This window comes from Chenopodium quinoa, unplaced genomic scaffold (genome assembly GCF_001683475.1).
Source record: "Chenopodium quinoa cultivar QQ74 unplaced genomic scaffold, ASM168347v1, whole genome shotgun sequence".
Lineage (NCBI taxonomy): Eukaryota > Viridiplantae > Streptophyta > Magnoliopsida > Caryophyllales > Amaranthaceae > Chenopodium > Chenopodium quinoa.
Genome location: NW_018745054.1, coordinates 2,475,071 through 2,501,962, shown reverse-complemented (window position 1 = coordinate 2,501,962; position 26,892 = coordinate 2,475,071). Strand labels below are relative to the sequence as shown.

Sequence of the window (26,892 nt, the reverse complement as noted above, 5' to 3'; positions counted from 1 at the left end):
CTACAGAGGCACTCTTTAGTGATTACTATGGAGTCGGGTTTTTTTAAGGTGTGTCTAGAAACTGAGAACCTTAAGTAGTATCATAGTTTGCAAAAGAGGCAAGTGAATTAGATGACTTTCGGCTTGATAATCAAAGACATTCTTCTGCTTGCTAGCTCCTGCCAATCATGTACCTTTGCCTTTGTGAAGAGAGATGGAAATCGGGTAGCGTATAGTTTAGCCAAGCTTAGTTGCAATTTTTATTCTCTTAGAGTATGGTTAGAAAAGTATCCTATTGAGATACATGATCTTGTATTGGATGATTTAAGCCTTCCTTCTTCTTAATAAATTTGCTTGGTTTCTTGTAAAAAATAATATAAGATATTAACGATCAGACATGTGCATCGGCAAGTGTGTCCAGTCAAAATGTTGCAAGTAAACTAGGACAGAGGGTGTAGTTATTAAAGCTCTTTTATACACTTATTTGAATTTTTTTAATAGTCTTTATATGGGGGAAAATTTGGTTTTAATAATTCAAATTTTGGATTTGAATAATACCAACTTTTAATTATTTTGGAAAAATCCCAACTTTAAGGGGGGCGTTTTCTTCTAACAAGTGATGACTCAACAACCTTATATAATAGATTACTTGACAATTGTTAAGACTTGATTGGTCTAAAAAAAAAACCCCACCTTAGTATAAACCAAACCCCACCCCACCCCACCCCCCTTCCTCACCGGCAAACCCTGCACCCCACCCCAAAACATCTTGCTCGCCCCTTTCCCCACCATAATAAATGTCGGACCCTCCTCCTTACCCATAAAACCTCCCCTTGTTGATTTCGAGGGTGGGGAGAAGGATCAGAGGGAGGCAGTTTTGAGAGTTAGGGAAGGGGAAAGGGCATTTTACGATGCGTGGAGAGGAGGAGTTAGGGTAAGGGAGAAGAGCTCCGAGCAGAAATGGGGTGGGGAAGGGCGGGAATGATGTTTTGGGTTGGGGTTAGGTTTTGCAGCGGGGGAAAGGGTTGGGATATCCGGCGGAGGGAATGGGAGGGGCTGGGGGTTTTTCGATGGGGAGGGGGAAGGTGTAGGGGGCTAGGAAGGGTTTTAATTTTAGATTTTGTTCATTTTGTTTTTAAATTTTTTTTACTTATTAAATTGCAACATGTGGCATTTAAAAAAAAAGTAACCTTTTAATTATGACTCCGGTCATACATGAGTATTATATTCTTTTTTATTTTAACACGCACGAGTATTATATTCCTGTAGAGTACAACACTTAAAAAAAAACTTCTAATAGTTTGATAAATTTTTTTGCACCTTTGGTAAGGCGGAGTTAGAACATTATATATTTGTCAAATATTTGAAAAAAAAAAGAAATTACTACTCTCTCCAATCACCATTGATTAACCTTTTTAAAATCTTTAAAAATGAAATTGGTTATAATGATTACCTAAATAAATATAAGTTTATTGTTTTACTATATGTTTATACATGGGTATCATTGTTGTGTATAACAAAGTTATAAAAAGTTGAATTGATAATGTTACACATTAAAATAAATCTAATGTGATCTTATATGCTTATGTTTTTGGTATACATTAATTAATTAGAAATTTTGTGCCAAAGATCTTTATTTAAATCTTAAAAATAAAATTAAGTACTAGATTATGAGACGGATAAAGTAATCACACTATATAATTATAATACAAAACACTTATAAAATGAGATCACTGCTTAAAAATAGAAGTTGAATTTGGTATCTCCTAAAATTCCTCATTTTGTGGCTATTTCAATGGCTTGTCTTTTACGTGTGTGGAGAAGCATTGTGAGAGAATGAGAGTCATTGATTGACATCCATTATTTTCTCCTATTTTTTTCATCTGAAGTTAGAATGACATATATTTTAAATTATTTTTACTATAAATTTAAGATGTAGTTACCTTTTTATCTCTTTTTTCTTTATTTATTATTATGTATTTACCTATATGATTTTATATTATATACCTAAATAATGGATAAAGAGAAGAAAAAGTTTCCAATTGGACCAGAGCACTACACCTTGTTAGAGGAGATAGGTGAAGGTGTTAGTGCATTGGTTTATCGTGCTCTATGTATACTTAACAATGAGATTGTTGCCATCAAGATCCTTGACTTTGAACGTTGCAATAGCGATTTGGTAAATTTGATTGCTTCTGATCACAAATAATCAATGTTACTTTCATATGTTGTACTTTTGTAATTGATGTTGTACTTTTTTCGTTCATAATTAATCATCCTATTGGATTTAGACAAACAAATATATTATAGAATTTAGTAGAATAACATGAGATTATGAGATAAAAAGTTAGTGAAAGGGTATAAGAGTATTTTGCAACATATATATAAAATGTATTTATTGAATTTTGCAGAAAAATATATCTAGGGAATCGCATACAATGTTCTTGGTTGATCATGCAAATGTTCTAAAATCACATTGTTCATTTGTTAATGACCATAATTTATGGGTGGTCATGCCATACATGGCTGGTGGTTCATGTCTTCATATTTTAAAGGCTGCCCATCCAGACGGGTTTGAGGAAGTGGTCATAGCCACAATATTACGTGAGGTTTTGAAGGGTTTGGAATATCTCCATAGTCATGGCCACATACATCGAGATGTTAAAGTAAGTAGTTTAGCCTTTTAATAATTGTTAAATCATACTGAAGTGATATTAAACATTTTACGTTGGTTGAAATGTATATACTACCTTCGTTTTATATATTGCAACGATTAGACATTTTTTTTTTCTCTACATTATGTCAAATCGTTGCAAATAATATAAAACAGAAGTAGTAGTATACTAAAACAGACAATCCTCTATGATAAGGTGTATAAGTTAACTTGTGGTGCAACAATTTTCGCCACAGCATTGTTGAATGTATTCTTATAACATATTAAACCTTATTACTTAATCCCACTAAAGCATTATATGTATTTCTAGTATTTAACAATTATTTGTGCTTCTTACATACACTTATATTGGTATTAGTAAAATGCCTAGACACTATCAAGAATAATTATAATTTGTATCTAGATCTTGTATTTTATTAAAGTAAAACGTATAACTTTATTTGTATGTGTGTGTATATTATATAGTATTTATTACTTTACTAATCAATAGTAACATGCCCTTTTTAAAAAATAAAAAATAAAAAACAAAAAATAATAAAATTAATAGTAACATGTGGAAAAATAATATCTCAAAATATCCCAGAACCCACCCCTCCCCTTGCGCCGGTGGTCCATTTTCGTCGGCGATTGCAGCCCCCCACCCTCCGACACCCCCTGCCCTACCCCAGCCCCCTTCTCCCTGCGTTTCCCCTCCCCTTAAACCCCTCCCCCGCCTCGAAAAACCCCCCCTCCCTTCATAGCCGGCGCCCAAACCCTCCCTGACGCCGGCGAACCACTTTTGCCCCACCCCCCGCCATCCCCACCCCCTTTCCCTCCTAAACCACCACCCAAAAAAACCGAAAACCTCCCAAATTGAAACCCTAGATTTCGATTTGGGGTTTTTTGATTTGGGGGGTTTTCGGTTTTTAGGATGGTGGTTTGGGGGGGAAAGGGTGTGGGAATGGCGGGGGGTGGGGCGAAAGTGGTTCGCCAGCGTCGGGGAGGGGGTTTGGGCGCCGGTCGTGAAGGGAGGGGGGTTTTTCGAGGTGGAGGAGGGGTTTAAGGGGAGCGGAAACGCAGGGAGAAGAGAGCTGGGGTAGGGGAGGGGGTGTCGGAGGGTGGGGGGGCTGCCCTTGCCGGCAAAAATGGACCACCGGCGCTCTATAGTACAAATTTGGTGAACACCGGCGTACTATACAACAACCAATTAGAGGCTGCCACGTGACATATTAGTCATTAATGACTAACGGTGTTAACCGCCGTTAGTCATTAAAGGCATTTGGTGACATTTATCTTAAACTCAGGAGTATTTAGTGAATATAAAAGTTTTGATGGGTATTTGGTGAATAAAAAAAATAACTCAGGGGCATTTGGTGAAATTTCCGTTTATTTTATTGATAAATTTATGCTTCTAGGTTTATTAGGCCTTCTATTCAAATTCGCTCACGTCCATCGCATGTAGATCAGGTTATACAAATTTGTATCACAAAGCAAATAGAAGCAAAATGTTGTAGTATAGTTGACTTTAAAACAATAGTAACTAAGAAACCGCACAAAAATATCTGAATTGATAGCTCTATTTGAATGGTATTTACATAGTCCATGAAAATAAAGTAGAAATACTTAATTTGTCATTCCTTTTTTTTTTGTTCAATAATATCAAGTAACCTACATTTTATTTAACAGGCGGGTAATATTCTCATTGGTTCACGTGGTGCTGTTAAATTGGGAGATTTAGGTGTTTCAACATGCTTATTTGACTCGGGAGACAGGCAACGAACGAGAAATACATTTGTTGGGACTCCTTGTTGGTATAAGTTTTTCCATTAAATGCACCATTTTGTATCTTGAATTATTTATCATGTTAGCCTTATCAAACATCATAATGTGATTACATATTCTAAATATTGAATATAACCTTTAAAGTTAATATAGACAGCAAGACATACCTTTCATTATAAGCTAAACAAACTCATTTTATCTTATACAGAAAAACAATTATATTTTATATTGTTTTAATGTTTTATGGCATTTAGGACCTATTCACATCAGCTTAATTTCAGTTTAGTTTAGTTCAGTTCAGCTCCTAATTTCCTTCTCTCATAAAATATTCATTTCAGCTCTATTCCGTTCAGTTTAGCTCCAATTAGTTCAGTTCAGTTCAATTAAGTAAATGTAAACATGTCCTTATAATAAGTATTATGATATTATATATCAACCTTGAATTTGTGCTTAGATTAATTATACTTCCTCTTCACTTCGAATAATTTCTTCATTTTAACTATAATCGTGACTTAGCATGACTCATTATAATTTTTGTTTTATTCATTATCAAAAAATATAACTTTTCCTTTTTTTGTTCCCTCTTGTAGAGCTCATTTAATTTCGAACTCCTTCACTGTCATGAATTAAATAGAGTAATGTTAGGTTTAATACCTCAATTCGTTTTTTGTTCTACCCACTACCGTTCATTGGTTCAAACTAAATAAAAAATTAAAATTAAATTAAATTAAAAAAAACATTGATTGTTCATTGGTACATTTGTACAAATATAAAATTATTACATGTGATCATTTTAGCATTGTTTCAATGTGTAATTTTAAAATATTAAATTTTCATAAGTTGCCTTAGGACGTATTAAAAGATAGATTTGATCAAACATGCACTTATCACACAAAATACAAGTGAGCAGAAATATTTTGTTTTTGAGCGAGTAATAAATAAAGTAAACAAAAGCCACAAGGAATTGCATAATTTGATCAAAGAGATTGGTAAACAACTTGGGGATTCATGATATTTTCTTAACTTTAAATGGTGGAAGAAACAATAGAGCTACAAGCAATCTTCTTAAAAAAGCTTAATTTATTGATCAACCTGTGATTTTTTTTATGTCATAATGATCCTTATTTTAATTATATATTCCAATTCAATAAGTGAGGTGTGTCTCCTTAAAAATAATATAATACCTGTTTGACCTTATTTTAATAATGGAAAAAATCAATATTCATACAAAAAGAATTTTATAAAATGATTGTTTTTTTTTTTAAACTATAGACATAATTCCTTATTGCAATTATTAATATAGAAGCAAATAAATAACATCTTCAAATTCCCTTTCAAAAAAATAAAAATAAAATAAAATAAAATAAAAAACATCTTAAAATATGATTCTCCGTAAATAATTGAAAAAAAATCATATTTTATTTAAAATGGTGCTAATTAAGTGAACATATATTCATCCATGTCTCTTTGATTTTTTATTTTGAACTTTTAAATTTGTTAAGTCTTTTAATCATTTACATAAACTAGATTAGACCCCGTGCCATGTACGGTGATCGTTATATATTAATAGATAAATATTATAATCATAAATTAGTCAAGGAATAATAAAAGTATGTGATATGTTAAATTTTAATTGTAGCTTCTAATACACAATTAAAAATAAAGTAGGCAAAAAATCCGAGCAATATTTTTTTGTTGTAAAACATATCACAAAATATTTTTAAGAATATAATATTTGGTTTATAGTTGTCCAATTTTCTGTTTTAGAAAAATTATTTGTCAAATCTTTTTTATTTTAAATACACTACATTAATATGGAATATGAACCGTTAAAAAAAATGGAGTATGTACAACAAATAATATTATTTTTGAAATTGATTTGTTTCCATAATTAATAGATTTTTTATATTAAAAAATAATTAATAATTAAGGACACACCAGTGAATGACACATGTCATTATTAGTGTGTCTTTTAGTATATAGTATTGATGATTTTTTTTATCTATCATTTTTTAATGACTAGGGTATTTTAACAAATAATCTATAACAATTACCAACTTATTTCTTGCATTAAAAAAATTCACACACGCATTTTGTGCATAATGAACTACTTATACTCTATTTTATTCCTATGGAAAGATGTATTAGTCTTAATAACTATCCATGAAATATAGGAAAAATGACAAATTAGGGAGAAGAAATAGAATAGAATAGAATGGGCTGTTTATTATTCATCAATAGGTAGAGTATTTATACAAAACCTAAGAACATAAGATAGGAAACAAACTTCCTAAAAGATATACTTTAATAATATCTTAAAAGTATAATAAACCTAAATATATTATTCTCCTAATAAGATCAATACGGAAAATATATCACACATATAATTTCCGATATTATCTCTAACACCCTCCCGCAATCGTGACGGCAGTAACACGAACGTTGCGATTGGAAATTCTTCAAATTGGTGAAGTCGAGATGCACACTCTTGTGATGCCGCCTTCAATTTTTGTTTCTTCATTTTCAACGATGAGAACGTTCATCTTTTCGAACTCATCAGTCATCAATCAACAAGAACGTAATTCTTTTCGAACCTGCAAATATAACAATTTTGGTTTTTCTAGAGTAAAACCGAGCTCAATCAAATATTGGGTTTTCAGGGTAAACCACACTCAAATCTTAAACTGGTCTGTTAGAGTAAACCACACTCAAATCTCTTAGTCTTTTAAGAGTAAACCACACTCATATCAAAAGGAGCGAAATAATGCTCGAATCAAGTCACAAACCTTGTCTCACGGCACAAGGAGAACCAAATATATCTTGTCTCACAACACAAGATAGTCATTATTTTTGTTGAAAACCTCATGTATGTCGCCCCCAATATTCGTCCTGGAGGATCCACACCATGACACACACCATCAACTTAATCTCAATCTTTAAATTATTAACTACGCATGATGTAATGTATACATCAAGTCATCAACTCAAACTCTGCACCAACACTAACTTGCACAGCGGAATAAACTATGTGGAAAAAAAAATGGTAATTTATGCTAAAAGATCATCCCACCGGTGGGTATAATTTCTAACCCTCCGGTAGGGGGGAATTTTTTTATGAACGGTCCCAAGATTTACATATTGAACTTTAAAATACTAGAAAATAGCGACTTTTCTTGTTTCCCATATGGAACGCACGAATACTAATGGGAATTGTCAAATGAAAACAAGCAAAAATAAAATTAATTTATATTTAAAAGATGATAAAGGTAAAAATAGTTGAAGACATCAAACACTCAATCAAACTGTTTTTATACTACTAAATACAAAGCAAATACATGGCAAGTAAGAGATTTAATTGAGTGATCGTGCAAATGAAGAATGCAAAGGGAAGAAATAATTATATTCGAGAGCAAATTTTAAAACTCATAAACCTAAGCTAGATCTCACCATGGTTAGTTAATAAGAGAAATAAAAACCAAAATGCAATAGAATATATTGCTTTTAATCATTATTCACAAGTCATATTAAAAGCAATATGCAATCATGCTCAATATAAGGGTGTACAATCCACTTACAACAAATAACATGTAACCTTCATCCAATCAATTTAATCATAAAATCATATCTAATCCCCTCTTAATTAACTCAATAATGTGTGATTAAGCTTCATTAATCCCCTTAACTAAATGTATAATTGTTAAGCATAGTGAATTTTAAAGCAATTAGAGAGCTAGATATATAACATGATCATTAAAATTGAATTAAACATGAAATTAAACTAATCAAATATCTAAAGCTACAATTAATTTCTAACCATACTTATGATGAAACAATTAATACTAATGATGAACTAAAAGTAAGCCAAATTTAATTGAAAGAAAGATAATTTAACTCAAACTCGAAGGAAAATGAACTTGTATTACATTAAATTATTGAAAGGATTAATTATTTCTACAATTTCTCTTTCTAATCAAGCTAAAAATAAAATTATAATTTTTGATAATTGAAAAATAAAATAAAGAAGTATATATATACTACAAGGAAAATTAAAAGAAACTAAAGATATTATCTAAAAAAACCCAGTTTAGAGCGCCCATGATGAAAATATGCACACCCTCAATTAGATGGATAAGACCTGTAGGGATAGGGTTGCGCGTCCAATCACAAATTGGGCACTTGCGCTCAAAAGTAGTGGGCCCATTTGAAAGATGCAATGAGACCGCTCAAAATTGTTCATGTGCACGCTCTCATTGATCAAGCAAAACTTCCTCATTGAGCATAAAAGACTTAAATTTACAGAATCTTTCAATTGCTAATAGCAGTGGAAATAACAACATAAGGTGTATTTATGTAATTTTTCATGGCACATGTAAGATGACAATAGAGGTCAGCACAATTAGCACTCATGACCATATTCACATTGTTAATAGAAGTGGAAAGAAATTATAAGGGAATAAAAGAATTGATGTTATTTGTCTCAGGATGGCACCAGAAGTCATGGAACAACACAATGGATATGATTTCAAGTAAGTACCTTTTTTCTATAGTTATTGTAATTTTACTACAACTTTGCTACACAATGAAATTATCATTAGAATCAATGATCATATTTTATAGAGCTGATATATGGTCCTTCGGCATAACTGCTTTAGAGCTAGCTCATGGGCATGCTCCCTTCTCAAAATATCCTCCAATGAAGGTAATATAATCATAAAATTATGAAATTAATGTATATTTTTTATTCATTACTTGATTATAGATTATTTTTATTTTAGACTAACAATTATTTTACAGGTCTTACTTATGACCATACAGTATGCACCTCCTACTCTTAATTATGAAAGGGATAAGAAGTTCTCTAAGGTATTTATGATCCTCATTATATATTGATAGAACTAATTAAATCTTCCTTCATTATTATTTAATGAAACATGTGTATTTTTAATCTTGGAAAATTTACCACAACCTACGTGAAGATAAGCAATTTTGTTAATAACTAACCATTTTTTTTTTGTGGACAACTACTCCTAAGATGCCTCAATTAATGCTCTTCCCACTTATTTAAAGTGTTATTGTTATTCTTCCCCTCCCCCCCCCCACCCTCCAAATTTATCCAACATACAAAAATTCGAACAATTAAACTCAATTTCTTACCGAATCAGGTAATGTTTATTTTAAGCTATTTGTTGTAATCGTGGTTTATTTAATTAATTTAGGGGTTTTAATTAACATCAATTATCATAGTTAGGAATTCAATTTAGGGTTTATGGCTTAAATTTAGTTGGGGATTTTAATATCTAGCAGGGTTTAGGGTTTGAATTATTGAACTAGGAGTTTTGAATTTTTTTTTGGGTTTATGTTTGAATTCAATTTTGCTTTAATTAATAAGTAGGAAAGAGAGAGACTTTGCATGAGAAGAAAGAAGAGAAATTTTTGGTGAAGGGGAAAGCATTTTCTTCTCTAAGATTCACTTAGGTCAAATAAAAATGGTGAAAGCTTAAAAGAGAAGGAAAATGGAGGAAAAGTTAATGAAAGAGGATAGAGATAGTTGGGAAGGGAGTTAATTGGGTGGGAAAACTGTCGGAAAAATAACTGTTGAAATCAATAACAAACAAAAGATTAGAACTTTCCTGGATTGAAGATCCCAAACTCACAGTCGCGCCGTAGAACAATAATCCCCTGCCTTAGAAGCGAAATACGCCACCACCGGTACAAGTTTCCTAGTGACGCACGCCCCCCAAGTTTAACGCAACTCTCTCCGTAATCCGTGCACCCAAACTCGAAGAGTGGAATTGCTCAAGAACTGTTCATGTCTCAAAAGGTAGGTTTGTGTTTTCGGCTAGAAAGTGAATGAATATCATGAAAAAGGTATGACTCGTATTTATATGAGTCTTGGAAATAGGAAACACGTAATCAAACCAACCTAGGAAAAAAGGCGGGCCCGATCGGGCGAGCTGCCGCCCGATCGGGCGCGAGATCAGATTTTCCAGACGTAGCTTCACGCCCGGTCGGGTGAAGCCCGCCCGATCGGGCGATCTGAAATCCCCATTGCGGGCGAGCCATCGGGCGAAGCCGCCCGATCGGGCTCGTCAAAACCTTGAGTCCGCCGCCCGGTCGGGCGAAGCCCGCCCGATCGGGCGCGAGAGATCTCGTAGAAAAACTCTTGTTCGTCGCCCGGTCGGGCGAAGCCGCCTGATCGGGCGCGAGAGTTCCCGTTTTTTCCTTGACCACCTTCGCCCGATCGGGCGCGAGTCATCCGATTGCATTATTATTTCCAACAATCCCCCACTAATGCGAGCGGATCTTCAACATGAAATCTGAACAGTAAATGAAAGTCTTAGTACTTAAATGCTAGTATCCAAAGGTTTGAACTAACACATTAGTGCACAAGGTTTTCAACACTTCCCTTGTGAGTATCCTAAGATTTGAACTCCTAGGAGCGAGGAAGGGACCTTGAATACACATACCTTGACTTTAGAGCTTAAGCAACACCGCTAATCTTGGCCAACACTTGGGCTCTCATGAGTACTTCAGGAAAACAATACTCCAGTCTTCCCTTGAGAGAGGCCACCTCTCGTACTCCCGTAGGTGTTCGTCCTATGTGTTATTCACACACGTTCCCAACAAATTCAAAGGTCTTTCCCTGCAGGCTTAAACGTGTTTGAGCACCTTGCAAACCTAAGAAATCCATGCAGTGGAACTAGAACATTAAGAACATAAGTTCAACCCTTCAAGTTTCGGTGTCATTATCTATCCTGTTCTAAGAGCCACTGGGACAAAGGTCTTAACTATATAAGCACCTCCATCTATCCCTGCTCGGAAAACAACTGGACTAATGACATTAAGAGATAAACTCATCCTAACAGAATCAACTTACAACTCTTATAGAGTAATTGATTCAAACACGTGATACACATATAACAAATTCACATGATTCATTTCAATGAAACAAAATAACCAAAATAGGTTCTTGAATTTATTATAACCAATGTATCATATCACATAGCTAGAATAGCTACCATTTCAAGTCATTACAACAAAGGTCCTAAACCCATACTAGTTGATGACTCCTCCAATAGTCTACGACTTAAACCCTTAGTAAAAGGGTCTGCCAGGTTTTTCTCTGTTCGAACATAGTCCAACAAAATAACCCCATTCACAATAAGCTGCCTCACAGACTCGTGTCTGACTCTTATGTGCCTTTTCTTGCCGTTGTAAACACTATTTTTAGCAACACATATAGCGGCTTGTGAATCACGATGCATAGAAACAGGTGGTGTCGGCTTCCCCCACAAAGGAATATCAACAAGCAAATTTCTCAGCCAATCTGCCTCTTGTGTAGCCAGATCCAATGCGATGAACTCAGCTTCCATAGTTGATCTAGCTATACACGTCTGCTTACCAAACTTCCATGAAACTGCACCGCCACTAAGGGTAAACACATAGCCACTTGTAGAGCTTGTTTCATCACTATCCGTTACCCAATTTGCATCACAATACCCTTCAAGAACCAAGGGATGACCAACAAAATTCAATCCCCAAGACATGGTTCCACATAGATATCTGAGCACACGCCTCAAAGCAACCCAATGTTGCTCACTAGGACAATGAGTATAGCGACTAAGTCTACTAACTGCAAAGGCAATATCAGGGCGAGTGCAATTCATTAAAAACATCAGACTACCAAGCACCTTAGCATATTCAGTTTGAGACACACCGTCCCCCATATTTTTCACTAAAGCTTCAGAAGGACCAAAAGGAGTTCTCAAAGGAGGCAAATAAAAACAATTAAAGTTCTTCAGAATTTTCATCTTCCAGACTCATAAACCTGTATGCGGCACTATTCTTAGCGTAGCCATTGAATACTGTATCATAGGTCCTAGAACCTATAGTTGAGTGCTTGAACGATGGATAGCCCACCTTAGCTAGACACCCCCATACTTTCATGTGATTCAAGTTTGGAGCATAACCCTTCCATATTTCATATGGAGTCTTGTCTAACTTCTTGTGAGTTACTCTGTTCTGTACATAATTAGCTGATAGTACCGCTTCACCCCACAAATTATCTGGCAACCGGAACTTAGGAGCATTGCATTCATCATTTCCTTCAAGGTCCTATTTTTCCTCTCTGCCTCACCATTTTGTTGCGGAGTATACGGGGCCGAAACTTCATGAATTATTCCCTCACTTTCACATAAGTCCTTAAGGAAATCGGAGCCATACTCTCCACCCCTGTCAGAGCGAACTCTTTTTATTTTTCGCTCCAACTGATTTTCTACCTCTGCCTTATATACCAGAAACTTGGACTCAACTTCATCCTTCGTCCTCATAAGATATACCTGCTATATCTAGAGAAATCATCAACGAAGGTGATATAGTAGCGTTTCCCGCCTCTACTTTCCAAGTTCTTAAAGTCTGCTAAATCTGAATGAATTAGCTCGAGTGGTGTGGTCTCTCTCTTCGTGACAGATTTATAGCGTCTCTTCACGAATTTAGACTCCGCACACACTTCACACTTTTCAAATCCATCTAATGACATATTTGGGAGCAAATTTAAACTTTTCATTTCTTTCAATTTTGTTGCACCAACATGACCCAATCTACTATGCCATAATTCAAAGGACTCAATAATATAAGCAGAAGTAGAAATCTTATTCATTGAAGGAACAGTAACAATTTCAAGAACAAATAGGCCCCCACTAAGGTAACCCTTTCCAACATACTCCCCATTACGGGTTAACACAAGTTTATTAGCATCAAAAACTAACTTAACTCCTACTTTGTTCAACAAAGCACCAGAAATTAAATTTCTACAAAGAGAAGTAACATACAGCATATTGTGAAGAGCCAAGGTCTTCCCTGAAGTCAGCTTTAGAACCACTTTGCCCTTTCCAAGTACCTTAGAGCTGCTTGAATTTCCCATTTAGACTTGTTCTCCTTCCTTTGCATCTTCCATACTGACAAACAGGTCCTTGTTAGCACAGAAGTGTTTAGATGCACCAGTGTCCACAATCCATTCACTGTTGTTCTTAATCAGATTGACTTCAGAGACAACTGCAGCAATGACATCTTTATCCTCATTCTCAACCAGATGAGCATGATCCTTGTTTCCTCCACTCGATTTCAGATTTTTCTTCTTCTTGTTTTTGCAATGTGAAGCAAAGTGACCCACTCCACCACATGACCAACACTTGCCAGTGACTTTCTTCCCAATCTTGCCCTTAGCTTGGAGATTTCCCTTCTTCTCAGAGTTCCCCTTATTGGCACGATTATCACTTGCTTTCTTGTCAAAGTCAGCACCAGATTCAACAAGGTTAGCCTTGATTGCTAACACATTTTTAGGCTTAGAGGAAACATCCTTAAGCCTATTGGCTTCCTCAATCTTCATGTGGCTCACAAGTTCTTCTAGGGTTAGATCCCTCTTTTTATGCTTGAGGTGATTTCTATAATCAGACCAGGAATCAGGCAATTTTTCAATCAAAACATTAGCCTGAAGGATTTCACACATCTTCATACCCTGAGCAAGAATTTTAGCAACATAATTTTCATACACATGAACTTGGTCCATGATAGGCTTAGTATCAACCAATTTAAAATTCAACCAATTTCCAGTCACATACTTCTTTTTCCCAGCATCATCAGCACCATATTTCTTCTCTAAGAACTCCCACATCTCCTTAGCAGATTTCATATTAACATACAAATCAAATATGTTGTTTTTCATGCTGTTCAAAAGATGACCTCTAACAAATTTATTATCACGATCAAATTTCTTGATTTCAGATTCATTAGCAACAACAGTAGTGGTCATCTAACTACAGCTTGATTCTTTATTCCCAGGAACAGGAGTACTAGGAATTTCAATCATGGTATTGGTTTGCTCAATAGGTTTTGGAGCATCCCTAAACAAAACATAATCAATTTCTACTTGTTCAAAAGAAATTAACATCCTTTGTGACCATCTCTTATAATTAATTCCATCAAGAGACTCAACCTTAGACAAATCTAGGTATAGACGAGTTTGAGAATTGCTAGTCATTATATCAACAGAATAAATCATAATATTTTGCTTCTAAATTGTCGGAAAAATAACTGTTGAAATCAATAACAAACAAAAGATTAGAACTTTCCTGGATTGAAGATCCCAAACTCACAGTCGCGCCGTAGAACAATAATCCACTGCCTTAGAAGCAAAATATGCCACCACCGGTACAAGTTTCCTAGTGATGCACGCCCCCCAAGTTTAACGCAACTCTCTCCGCAATCCGTGCACCCGAACTCGAAGAGTGGAATTGCTCAAGAACTGTTCATATCTCAAAAGGTAGGTTTGTGTTTTTGGCTAGAAAGTGAATGAATATCATGAAAAAGGTATGACTCGTATTTATATGAGTCCTGGAAATAGGAAACACGTAATCAAACCGACCTAGGAAAAAAGGCGGGCCCGATCGGGCGCGAGATCAGATTTTCCAGACGTAGCTTCACGCCCGGTCGGGCGAAGCCTGCTTGATCGAGCGATCTGAAATCCCCATTCCGGGCAAGCCATCGGGCGAAGCCCGCCCGATCGGGCGCGAGAGATCTCGTAGAAAAACTCTTGTCCGTCGCCCGGTCGGGCGAAGCCACCCAATCGGGCGCGAGAGTTCCCGTTTTTTCCTTGACCACCTTCGCCCGATCGGGCGAGAGCCGCCTGATCGGGCGCGAGTCATCCGATTGCATTACTATTTCCAACAAAAACGTAGGTGTGGGCTCTACAATCGTCTTAATTGGAAGAAATCCATTTGTGTGTAGTGCTAGACAAACTTTAGGTATCTTAGGGGTAGTTGTTCACAAATTAAAAAATAAAATGGGTATTTGTACACAAAATTGTCCATCTTTAAGAAGTTTCTGACAACATTTCCCTTAATCTTTAATAATTTATAAGTAATCTTTAATAAAAGTAATCTTTTGTGCTTTATTAAACATGATTACATTTTTTATTCAGTCATTTAAGCAAATGATTGCTAGTTGTTTGGTTAAAGATCCCGCAAAGAGACCTACGGTTAAGAAGTTGATAAAGCATGCATTCTTTAAACAAGCTAGATCAAATGAGTACATCACACGAACGCTTTTGGATGGCTTGCCATCTCTTGGAGATCGAATAAAAGCACTGAAGGTTCACTATTTACCTTTAATTTTAATGTTTATTACTATATATACTTTTTATACTAATTGTTGTTCTTAATTAATGATGATTTTCTCACCCAAAAATAGGGATTAACTACAAAACCAATTGGCGGAGAGATAATAAATTATTTATTATTGATTGATCTTATTTATATTCTATTCATAGAGGAAAGAAGAAGATATGCTTGCCGAAAAGAAAATGGCTTATGGTGAGAAAGAGGAACTCTCTCAGGTATAATATATATTTATATATATGTGATTTATATTACTGATGTTATGGTCATAAGAGAAAATATACGAAGTATATGGTTTGAATTTTGATTAATTGAAGAACATTTTTAACTTGAAAGTAAAATATAACAAAATATTAATGAATTTTGGTGTAAGCTCAAGTTAAAACTAATTTAACTATTTAGTGATACCAGCTAACGCATGTGATGCGCACGCTATATCTAGCAATGTCCATTGATCTCTTTTTGTTTGATCTTATGCCACTAATACTGTTGTTGGCAATATTATATGTAAACAAATATTTTTATCGATAATAAATGTTAAAGTGTATAATTTTTCTAAACACTATGTCCGCAAACTATTCTTAAGTGTTTAAAAAAATAGGAAACTAACAATAATAAGGGTAATTAAGTGAATAAACATGTTAAAGGGTATAATTTTCTAAGCACTATTCATAAGAGTAATCTCAAATTTTAAAAGGTAGGAATTGATAAGTAAGGCCCTGTTCTCTTCAACTTAAAAAAATAATATTAAGTAAAAATAATTTCAGTTTAGTAAAAGTAAGTTTTGTTCGGTAAAATTAATTTCAGTTCAGTAAAAATAATTTCAGTTCAGTAAAAATTAGTTTAGTTCAGAAAAATTCAGTTTTCTTAAAGAAGAATTATAACAGAAAATCAGTAAAAATAATTTCAGTTCAGCTAAAATAATATTATTTCAGTAAAATTAATTTAATTTCAATAAAAATAATTTAAGATCAGCAAATATAATTTTGTTTCAGTAAACATGATTTTAATTCAGCAAAATAAGTTGAAGAGAACGGGGCCTAAGTTATCATAATAGTTTTATGTAAAGTACTCCATTCAAGATGGAATTTCTATCAATTTATACCAAGAGTACTTGGTCTTATGGTAAGGAACTAAGGATTGCATTTCACAACTTGAGGTTATAAGATCAATCCCCACTCACTTCAAGATCAGGATTCTTATACCCCCCTCAGCTCCTAGCTACGAGAGAGATTTACCCATAAATCCAAACTCTACTGCTGATTCGTGCCAAAATATAGTTTTGTAAGATGCCTTCGCCTTACCTATGAGAAAAATAAAACTTATCGATCATTTATAGTTAACTTATTTCAATCTAAATAATACTCACCTAACACAAATATTGATATAGTTACCTTACAATATTGGGGTTATATGTGGCTCTTTCATTTGCAGAGTGAATACAAAAGAGGCATTAGCACTTGGAATTTTAATTTAGAAGATATGAAAGCTCAAGCAGCCCTGGTACCTTTTTATACTCAATGCAAGAATGTAGCTTCATTTTTTGAGTTTTCTCATGCATCTTTCTAATAAAAAAAATGGTCATGCGCATATATGTATTCTTATGTAATAACCCTGTACATACTCCCTGCATATATTTTAATGTTTAAATTTGGGATCTTGTAAACATTCAAAACATAATATAACCTCTAAATTAATTTTGAGAAAAAATTGATAATTACCACCTACTATAATTCATGCTTTCAACAATAATTTTTTAAAAAAAAAAAAAAAATTTACCGCCAACAATTTTCTAAAAGATTAAAATTGACCATCTCTTTGCTCAAAGCCTCTTGCATAAAGTCACTTATGGCCCCGGCCACTCCATACTTTTCCCTCTTCTTTTCCTTCTAATGATTTTCTCTCCTCTATTCATTAATCTATCTCAAATTTGAGCAAAAAATCTAAAATCGAAAAGTGAAAATGAACTATAATTAGGGTTTCAATAGGAAATTAGGGTTTTGAAATCAAATTGGGGATTTGATTATAGTGAGACATTCAAGGAAATTAACTCAATTAAATTTTGTGAATTACACGTTATGATTAACAAAATTATAGCTGTCATTGATGATATGATTAATTTACCATAATCAATAATAAAAACCCTAATTTACCTAGATTTTTGTCCGATATGCGTGGGTTTGAAAACGATAAGTTTCTAAAGCTTGATATCCCTCCAATATTGTTTTTGTTGTTCATCTTTAGGAGTTAAGAGTACAATTAGGTACTCAATTCTTCTAATTTTCACCTTTTAGGTACTCAATTTTTTTGGCTTTGTTTTTGGGTATTGAAAGTGATTTTCAAGTGAACTAACTCACCACTAACTCATCATTAACCATACTTAATTAAAAAATTAATATTTTAAAAATAAAAATAAAAAATTCATGACTTTGACTCAGAAACTAGCCGTTATTACTATATTTAAAGGGGCATGAACTTGTCCAAAAAATGCCATGAAAACACCTGCAAAACACTAGCATCACTGTAGGGCAGATTCACCATGTTTTCTTAACCAAAATTCATCCAAAACGATTTTCCCTGATTCAATTTCAATTAAAAAAACAAAAACAAAAACAGCAACACAGAAGTTGTAGCAGTAAACCAGCAACAAATATCATCAAAACAGGTTCATTCACCATGTCTATTTAGGCACAAATTCTTCAACAAGGTTTTCCCAGATTAAAAAAAAATAATAAAATAAAATAAAAACAAAACAGTAGTTGCTGCTAGGTTCTTCCTTTGCTGCTGCTGCACAAGAAAAACACACAAAACATCATCAATCACACATACACAATTTCACCAAAACCGCCCCTGTTTTAGTGCGCAAAACAGATCAACAAATCAAACCTTAGAGCATAAATAATCAACATGCAATCAATATCCACCAACACCACAAGCTTAATACAACAACAAACAATACGTCAACAAATTTAACACAAAAAACACAAGAAATCGACATTGATTTCGATTAAAAAAAACCCAAAAAACGCAAAACCCTTCAATTGGGTAAAATTTTCAAAATTTATATCAAATTAACAACAAAAACCATGAATAAGTAATCATACCTCAAAAAAATGGCGGCTTTCGCTGTCGTTTTCCCAAGATTCGAATGTAGCTGCTCGTGTTCTTCGAGTTATGCGCAACGAATATTTCGAGAAATGGAAAGAGTTAAGGGGCAAAAAGGGGGAATAAAGATTAAGAAAGGGGAAAAAGAAAAGGGTTGACCCGCGCATTTTTTTAATCGGGTGGAGCCCACTTTCATTTAACCAAGGTACTGAATTCTTAGGCTGAATTATTTTTTTTGGCCGGAATTCTTAACTCAGTACCCAAAAGCAAAGCAAAAAAAATTTAGTAGCTAAACGGTGAAAAAAAGTAGAATTGAGTACCTGAATTTGTACTTAACTCTCATCTTTAGTCCCCTATGTTTTCTTTTATACTTTATCTAACAGGTTGGAATTTCAAATAAAATAGAAACGAGGAGTTGATTAAGGTGGCTAGACCTATAATGAAATTACACATTGAATTGATAGAGATTGAGGGAAAAAATAAGAATCTCAATTGCTGGAAAATTTTTGGTGGATTAGCATCACTAGAAGGAATTAAAGAAGAATAAATCAAGAGAAAAAGCAGGAAAAAAAAGGTAAAAAAGGGATAGACGTATTAAAAGGGCATTTTGTTGAGCACTTGAGCCCATGAGCAAATTCACATGTGAGTTAAAGTATTATCCCATATTGAAGAGCCTAGAAAGTGTTGGGAAGTGTATCCCACATTGAAAAAATAAGAAATTTTGTGTCCACTTTATAAGGCTAAGGGGCTATTTCCCTCATTGTTATATGGTTTTGAGGAGAAGCCTCCTTGGTCGTGTAAAGTGGACACTCGTAACGGGTGCGGCCTAGGCCCGTTTACCAAAACTAGTATTTAAACCCAAGGTTTTGAACAATTATTGGTGGTAAAATAAAGAAAATAAAAAAAAATATTGTGGATGGTAGTCATTAAAACATGAGGAAAATTGAAAGAAACAAAGGAAGCAGTATTTATTTATTTATTTTTAGTTTAGTTTAAATGAACCACAATGAGTATAAAATATTATAAACCTTGTGACACATTGTACACAAATTCTCTTTTAACCACGAAGCCAAGACCTCATATGTTGTTACCTGTTTGCAGAATTTATATTTTAGATGAGAAAATAAGCGAGATCACTCATGGTGTCCCTATTAAAAAAATAACCAAAAGCAACTAATGGTTTTTGTATCTCAAAGAAAGAACCAAAATCCATAACTAAATGAAAAGAAAGAATAACTAGTAGTATTATTTACAAAGCTAGTAGAATACTATAATGCATATTATAAAATATATTGAATCTAAAAATAAATTTTTCATAATGTGTGATATATTATGTAGATCCAAGATGATGACAATTTATTTGATAATGACAATGGAGCTGTAGTTGGTAGCTCTACAAATAATCATCCACAAAGTTTGGATAATATTTACGTAAGTACTTTATAATATATGTGTGTTTGTGTGTATGTATAACGTCATATGTATTATTTTTCATTTAAATACTAAAAATGCATTGTTTGATGCAGGAGGATAGCGAATCATCTAATAATCAAACTTCCAAGTATATCTTTTAATTTATATAAAGCAACATATTTATAGCTGTATGAAAAAAAAAAAGGTCTCATTTCACTTAAAGGTTTTTTTTTTGAGAAACTACCTAATAAAATTTAAATTTTGTGAGAAACTACCTAATAAAAAAAATGTAAGAAACTACCTAATAAAAAAAGCTACTTCATTACAACATTTTTTTTTAATACGTAGCATCTTATAAAATCTGAGTTTTATTACATAGTTTTTGACAAAAAAATCCTTCTCCTAATAACCTTTTTTTATATATAAGTTTTACCTATTTATATTTATAATAATTTTGTATCAATCAAACTTCACTACCCTAATTTACAAATAATTTATCTTTAATAATTCAAACTTTATCATCTTTAATTTTTTATTTCGACATCCTAACTACATATGCGAAAGGTGAATGAGACTTTTTTATGAAAATGGTCAAAGGGAGGCCGGGAGTATAAAATCTTAATAACAACTTGCTACTTCAACGTCTTTAATGATTCTTTTCTGTGGGTTGTACTTTCAGAACAAATTGTCAGAATTCTGACGATGATTTAGGCATTGCTAGTCTAGAAAATGCTAAAGTTGCATCACAATGTAATTCTCCTCGTCCAACAGAGAACATCGAAAGAAATATGGGCGAATCATCAAACAATTTAGGTGAAGTATCAAGTAATGAAGGCATGCGAAAAATGGTAGAAAAATGTTCATTACCTTTGCATAGTAGAAGGGCAAGCTCATCAGCATGTACTTATACATTAGATATACCAACCAAAACAACTATGAGAGTTGAAAGGTTATATTCTTAACTAATATCTCTTAGATTAAAAGGTCTTTGTATATTTGAACTTTTGAATATATATTTCGAATAATGCTTCATTCGTATATTTAGGTAAGTTAAAAACCTTGTAATATGTGAGTAAATTGTGCATGCATACAACTAATAAGCTTTAGTGGAAATGGTAGAGAGCTCACCTTATGATATTGAGATTATAAGTTTGATCATAACCCTCCCTTTTCTTAACTAAGTGATTCTTGGCGAATAGCATTTTCAAGCATTGTAGCTCTTCTACCTAGCTCATCAAAAAGAAATTACTCCCTCCGTTTTAAAATGATATTCTGTTTCCGTAAATCAATGTAAGTTTTTACCCATGTTTGACAGCAAATATCTTTAATCACACACTAGCAAAAAATTATAGAAGTAGGATATTACTAATGTGCTCACCAAGACGAAACAAACAAGATCTCACATGACTATATTTGTTATTATAAATTGATAGAAATTTAAAAGATTCTCTCTTATTTTTTTAAAAAAATAAAGATTCCAAACATATCATTGTAGAACGGAGGGAGTACTTAATATTCCATACTCTTCTTATACTTTGTTAATATTTGAATTATTCTTGAATTTTCCTCATTATTAGATCTATATAAAGGGGTTAAAGGGAAAGTCTAAATGACTCATTTTAAAAATAATCAAAATGATTTTTGATACAATAATAAAGTGTAATGTAATTGATTTGTGTCTTCATTTCGTTTTTTTTTTGCAAACATTTATCCGTTTCTCTTTTATGTTGAGGTGAAGTTATTTGTTTCATTTAGATACACTTGCTAAGGAGAATTTTACGGTGAAATTATGTTGTGAAACATATGAAATAAATCATGTCAATAATTGTTGAGCCTAAAATGTGCTAATGAAAAAATAATAAAACAAAACATAAAAAATCTCATGTTTGTTTATTTTTCTTATAATGTTTATAAAAGATTGTTTAATTATATTATTTTATTGCAGTTTCAAATCACCTAAACATCATGAACGTGTACTCACCAATGAAAGTTCAACGTGTTCACAAGGGGATGAATCAACTCCAAGAACTTTCATACCTTCACCAGGCATGTATCTATACTTTATGTTACCAATAAATTTTATTAAATTATCAATAAATGTTTAATCATTTTATGCAAGTATTTAGTGACAAGTAATGTCGATGAAATGGAAGAAAGGGTTATTCAAATAAAAGGGCGTTTTCAAGTAACTAAAGGTGACCATGAAAAGGTACCCTGTAATATTTAATATACTGCCTCCGGTCTAAATTACTCGTATATTTGGGGTATTATTTGTGAGATATAAAATATTCTAAAGTTGCGAGTAATTTGGACGGGAGGTAATATATTTTATTTGTCACTTTTCATTATTTCACATTACATTATACATATTTTACTATACGTGTTGATATAAAACACCTTTGAAGGTTGTGCAAATATATGTGGGGTGCGAGGTTGAGGTAATGGAGTAATGACATCGCTCTCATCTCGTATCCCTGAGGTCTAGGGATCAAGTCTCAAGAGACTCATTTTGAGGAATTTTCCTTATCTCTCCCCCTCAAATGAGCCCCCTTCTTCTTACCACCAATATATATGTGTGTGTACTTATAATCCTATTTTTTTTCTTTTTTGAAGAAAATAAAAATACAAACTTATCTAAAGAAATAAAATAAGAAAAATTAGCATCTACATATAGATCAATGTTTACATAGTCAGTAATTTGATGGCTTGTATCTGCAACATAATCTGCTGCACGATTAGTTTCTTGATACACTTGTTTTGATCAACTGCTTTTTGCTATGTGTAATACTTTATTTCATGACAAAAATCCAGTATAATTTAACATTATATAATTGTACATAATGCTTCTCATAGTCTATGACATATCAATTTTTAAATAAACTGTTGACTCCACAAAATTATAGCACATACATCTTATTATATTAAAGTAACTTAAATCACCTAAAATTATATGTCTTTCAAATTTTAATGGTAAAAAAATAAAGGTAATAATTTGGTGTATTAAACATACATTGCTCATATCTAAACTTTAAATGCCTTCAAAAGTTTAGGGTCTATTTGGCGTCATTATGGCTTTCTATTTTTCAAAATATACGTAATATATTGAATCAAAAATTGGTAAAACTTATTAAAATCATGACAAAAATGTAGAAACAAAATTTTCTTGTTTCTTGTTTTTAATTTTTTTTTGTTAAAAAAAAAAAAACAAAAACGATACCAAACAAGCCTTTAACTAATCACAAGCACACAATAATGTAACAATTTTTAAAGCTAAACTATATTTTACTGGGTCTAAAAAAATACATATTTTCTTCATCCCATAATATTCTCATTGCTATTTGCACCATCTTTAAGATATACCTTTCACCATTGACATCTTTAATTGAATATTAACAAAAATTATTAAAAAAAAAAACTATTACCAAAAAAGTATATATTGAGACAAATCTAACAATATATCACATATCCATAATATTTTGTACATGTCAATGAAAATTATTGGTCAGATTTTTCAAAGTTTAACCATTAAAAAAATACAAACTATATTATAAGATGAAGGAAAAATACACTTTATTAATCTCAACTATTGCCGATTTACTTCTAACAATCCCAACTAAGGTTTATTTTTTAACAATCCTAACTATGCCCTTAGTTTTCCTCCAACAGTCCCAACCGGTCAACAAAAAGTCAACAACCTATTATAACAGGTACCATGACACGTGTCAACACGTGATTAGTCTAAAATTTTAAAAAAATTAAAAATTAAAAACCAAAAAAAAAAAAACCTCAAAAATTCCCAACCACCTTCTTCACCGCAAAACCCTAGTTGACTGCCTAACATCGCTGGCGGAAAATCAACGGCCACCACCCTTACCCACCGGACATCGCCGACCTAATCTCAACAACCCTAGCTGGCCCAATCCTGACCCCCGGAACCACCTACCCAACCACCCTGATGGACTTTCGTTGGACTTGTTGGTGGTTTTGGGAATCGGGGTGGCTGGGAAGATGGTTTTGGGGGTCGAGGATAGGTCACCTATGGTCGTAAAGGTTAAATTAGCTGATTTCAGTGGTTAGTGGGGACGTGTGGCTATTTTCCGGTAAGTTTAGGTGGGTTTCGCGGTGTGGGGTTAGGATATTGTGGTGGTTAGTGGAGAAGGTGGCTGGGTGGTTTTGGGGGTTGAGAGGACCTGTCGGCCATTTTCGGGGTGGGGGAAGGTGGCGGAAAACCACCCATTCTCTGATATATAGTATTATTTTTGTTTTTCATTTATTTACGCTATTAACTATTGTATCTATAATTCTATCTATGTCATCAATTTTTTTTTTATGTATGTTAATTGTAACAGAGAAGAATTCTAATAGAACAAAAGTATCATCATTTGTTTTAATTATAGTGAAGTGTCTTATAATTATAAAAAAGAGATATATATGTGTGTAGGTTATTATTCCAACTCCTACAATGGCTTTACCTTCTCCTAGAAGAGAAAGATTAGCAAATCATTCGAATTGTTTGTTTTCACTACTACAATCTATTCTACAAGCCAACGCCACTCAAAGGGTATGGTTTATGCACAAAGCATATTATGCCACATTTTAATGGTGTAATAGCTAATTATAAATGTTCTCATTTTGCTCAAAATATATAGGAAAACCTTTTTGGTATGGTGAAACAAATTTCATCCACTTTAGTTAATGGTAATTATATTTCTTTCTCTTCTGAATAAAAAAAATATATATAAATCATAGTAAGAATGTAATGCTCAAACTGCTTTGCTTATTTTTCAGAAAATTGCAACGGCAATGGAGGATGTACTCACGCTAGTATTGTAGCCATTGAAAAATCTTTGGTAAGAATAATAAAGTTTTTTAAAAAATGCAATTATTTTAATGATGTATACGTAAAAAGTTAAACTCATACAAAAAGCTTTAGATAAGGTTAAAAGCAACAATAAATCATATCGAGTATTCAGTATAAGATCATGTTTGGTATAGCTAATGTTTTTAAATGGTGAAAATAGAACTGATTAATCATTTTCATTACCAGTTGTTTGGTATGAGAATAAGTCATAGGGTTGAAGGGATTTAGGTATTCTAAGTGGAATGTCATGAATCATATTGACACCAACCTAAAACAAGATCACATGCATAACACACAAGAATCACATAATAATATATTTGAAGCACGATCTTCACGTAGCAAGTTGATTGACAATTAGGGAGAGAATAGAGCTCCAAGCGTTGTTCCTCTACTTAGTCCACGAGATTGGAATGAGCCGTTCACCAATATTAAATTGGTTAAGTGAAGGGGAAACACCACGATCACCATCTTTATGGACAACCGGCAACACCACGAACACCATTACTATCAATGACACACAATCAACACAAGGAAGGGAGAAAGTTGTAAGAGAGGGGATAATTTGAGAGGTTTGGTTTTGTGTTTACTAACTCGGGTTCAACTAACAAAAAAATTGTTCATTTAAAAACCCTAGGCACCTAGTCTAGTTATAATCTATTTATAATCTTATTATAACTAGACTAGGTTAGAGAGCCCAAACCCCATAATCTACTCCATATGGTCGGCCACCTAGTGGATCGGAGAAGGCCCATCACGGTCTTTTCTTCTAATGCTCAATCTAGGTCCTTTGTGTGACCTTATAGGAACCGTTCAATTTGGCTTTAGAATATTTTACTAGCCCAAATATCGTTAATACTTCTAGCTGTGATATAACGACAAGCCAAAAAAAACAAAATTAATAATCTCCATAATTTGATCCATTATACATCATTAATACTTCTAGCTGTAATATAACGACGACCAAAAAAACAAACTTAATTATCTCCATGATTTGATCCATTATATATCTAGCAATTGCACTTGACGAATGCATAAATCCTTCAAGGGTAACAAACTTCATTTTATTATTACCACCCAATTTTCGCCTCTCGCAACCCTATGGTAATAATATTATTTACTTCCTTAATACTTAGATATAAGAGATTATTTTAATTACGTATACAATGCAACCAATTATGATAATTCTTAATGTTGTTCTAAAATTTCCTTTCATATTTATTTGATATTATTTCTTGTAGGATTTTTTTAATAATTTTATAATAAAGAAAAACATAGTATACTCATGATAAGTGTTTATGTTTTAATAGCTTGAAATTAGTCAAAACAAAGAGAAGGAACTACATCAAGAAATTACAATGCTTCAATTGAGGTATGTGCATTGAGCTTTAAATATTAGCTGGTGTACCATGGATTTATAAATAATTTTAATCCTTAAATTCTCATTTAACTAATTTTCAGGATAGATCGTATTGAAGAAGAGCTCCAAAAATCCAAAACCAACAGTTAACTTTCCTACCAATAATTGTTAGAATTATTAGAGTACAAAAGAAAGAGAATTAAGCTTTGTTATCAAACATAAAGTGTTGTATTGGGAAATGATTTGGTTATTTTTGGGTTTAAGATTAGTTTTTTCTCTTTCTTGATGAATGCAATTTCCTAGAGTAATGTATGAATTAATAGACAATTAATTTTGGCTATTAAAATTTACATATATGCATGTCCGTTCTCTACCCTTTTAGATGATTTTATCTTGATTTATATGTATGAACTTAATATGCTAGTATTAGGGCCTGTTCATATTTAGTTAAGTTCAACTCCAATCAGTTCAGTTCAGTTCAATTCAGCTCCTAATTTCCATCTCTCATAAAATATTCAGTTCAGTTCAGTTTAGCTCGAATGAGTTCAATTCAGTTCAGTTCAGCTCC

General features: G+C 33.0%; 1 protein-coding gene across 1 annotated transcript; it reads left to right on the top strand.

The window, feature by feature from the left end:
* The first annotated feature begins 1,993 nt into the window (after positions 1–1,993).
* On the top strand, positions 1,994–26,692 carry LOC110709176 (serine/threonine-protein kinase OSR1-like). The gene is made up of 17 exons (XM_021887392.1): positions 1,994–2,158; positions 2,391–2,645; positions 4,319–4,443; positions 8,896–8,940; positions 9,032–9,113; positions 9,209–9,277; positions 15,393–15,563; positions 15,741–15,806; positions 17,023–17,091; positions 20,032–20,124; positions 20,220–20,254; positions 20,786–21,055; positions 22,052–24,667; positions 24,756–24,804; positions 24,895–24,956; positions 26,275–26,336; positions 26,426–26,692. The coding sequence occupies exons 1-13, from the start codon at positions 1,994–1,996 to the stop codon at positions 22,209–22,211; spliced, it is 1,605 nt and encodes a 534-aa protein (XP_021743084.1). The 3' UTR covers positions 22,212–24,667; positions 24,756–24,804; positions 24,895–24,956; positions 26,275–26,336; positions 26,426–26,692.
* The last annotated feature ends 200 nt before the right edge of the window (positions 26,693–26,892 follow it).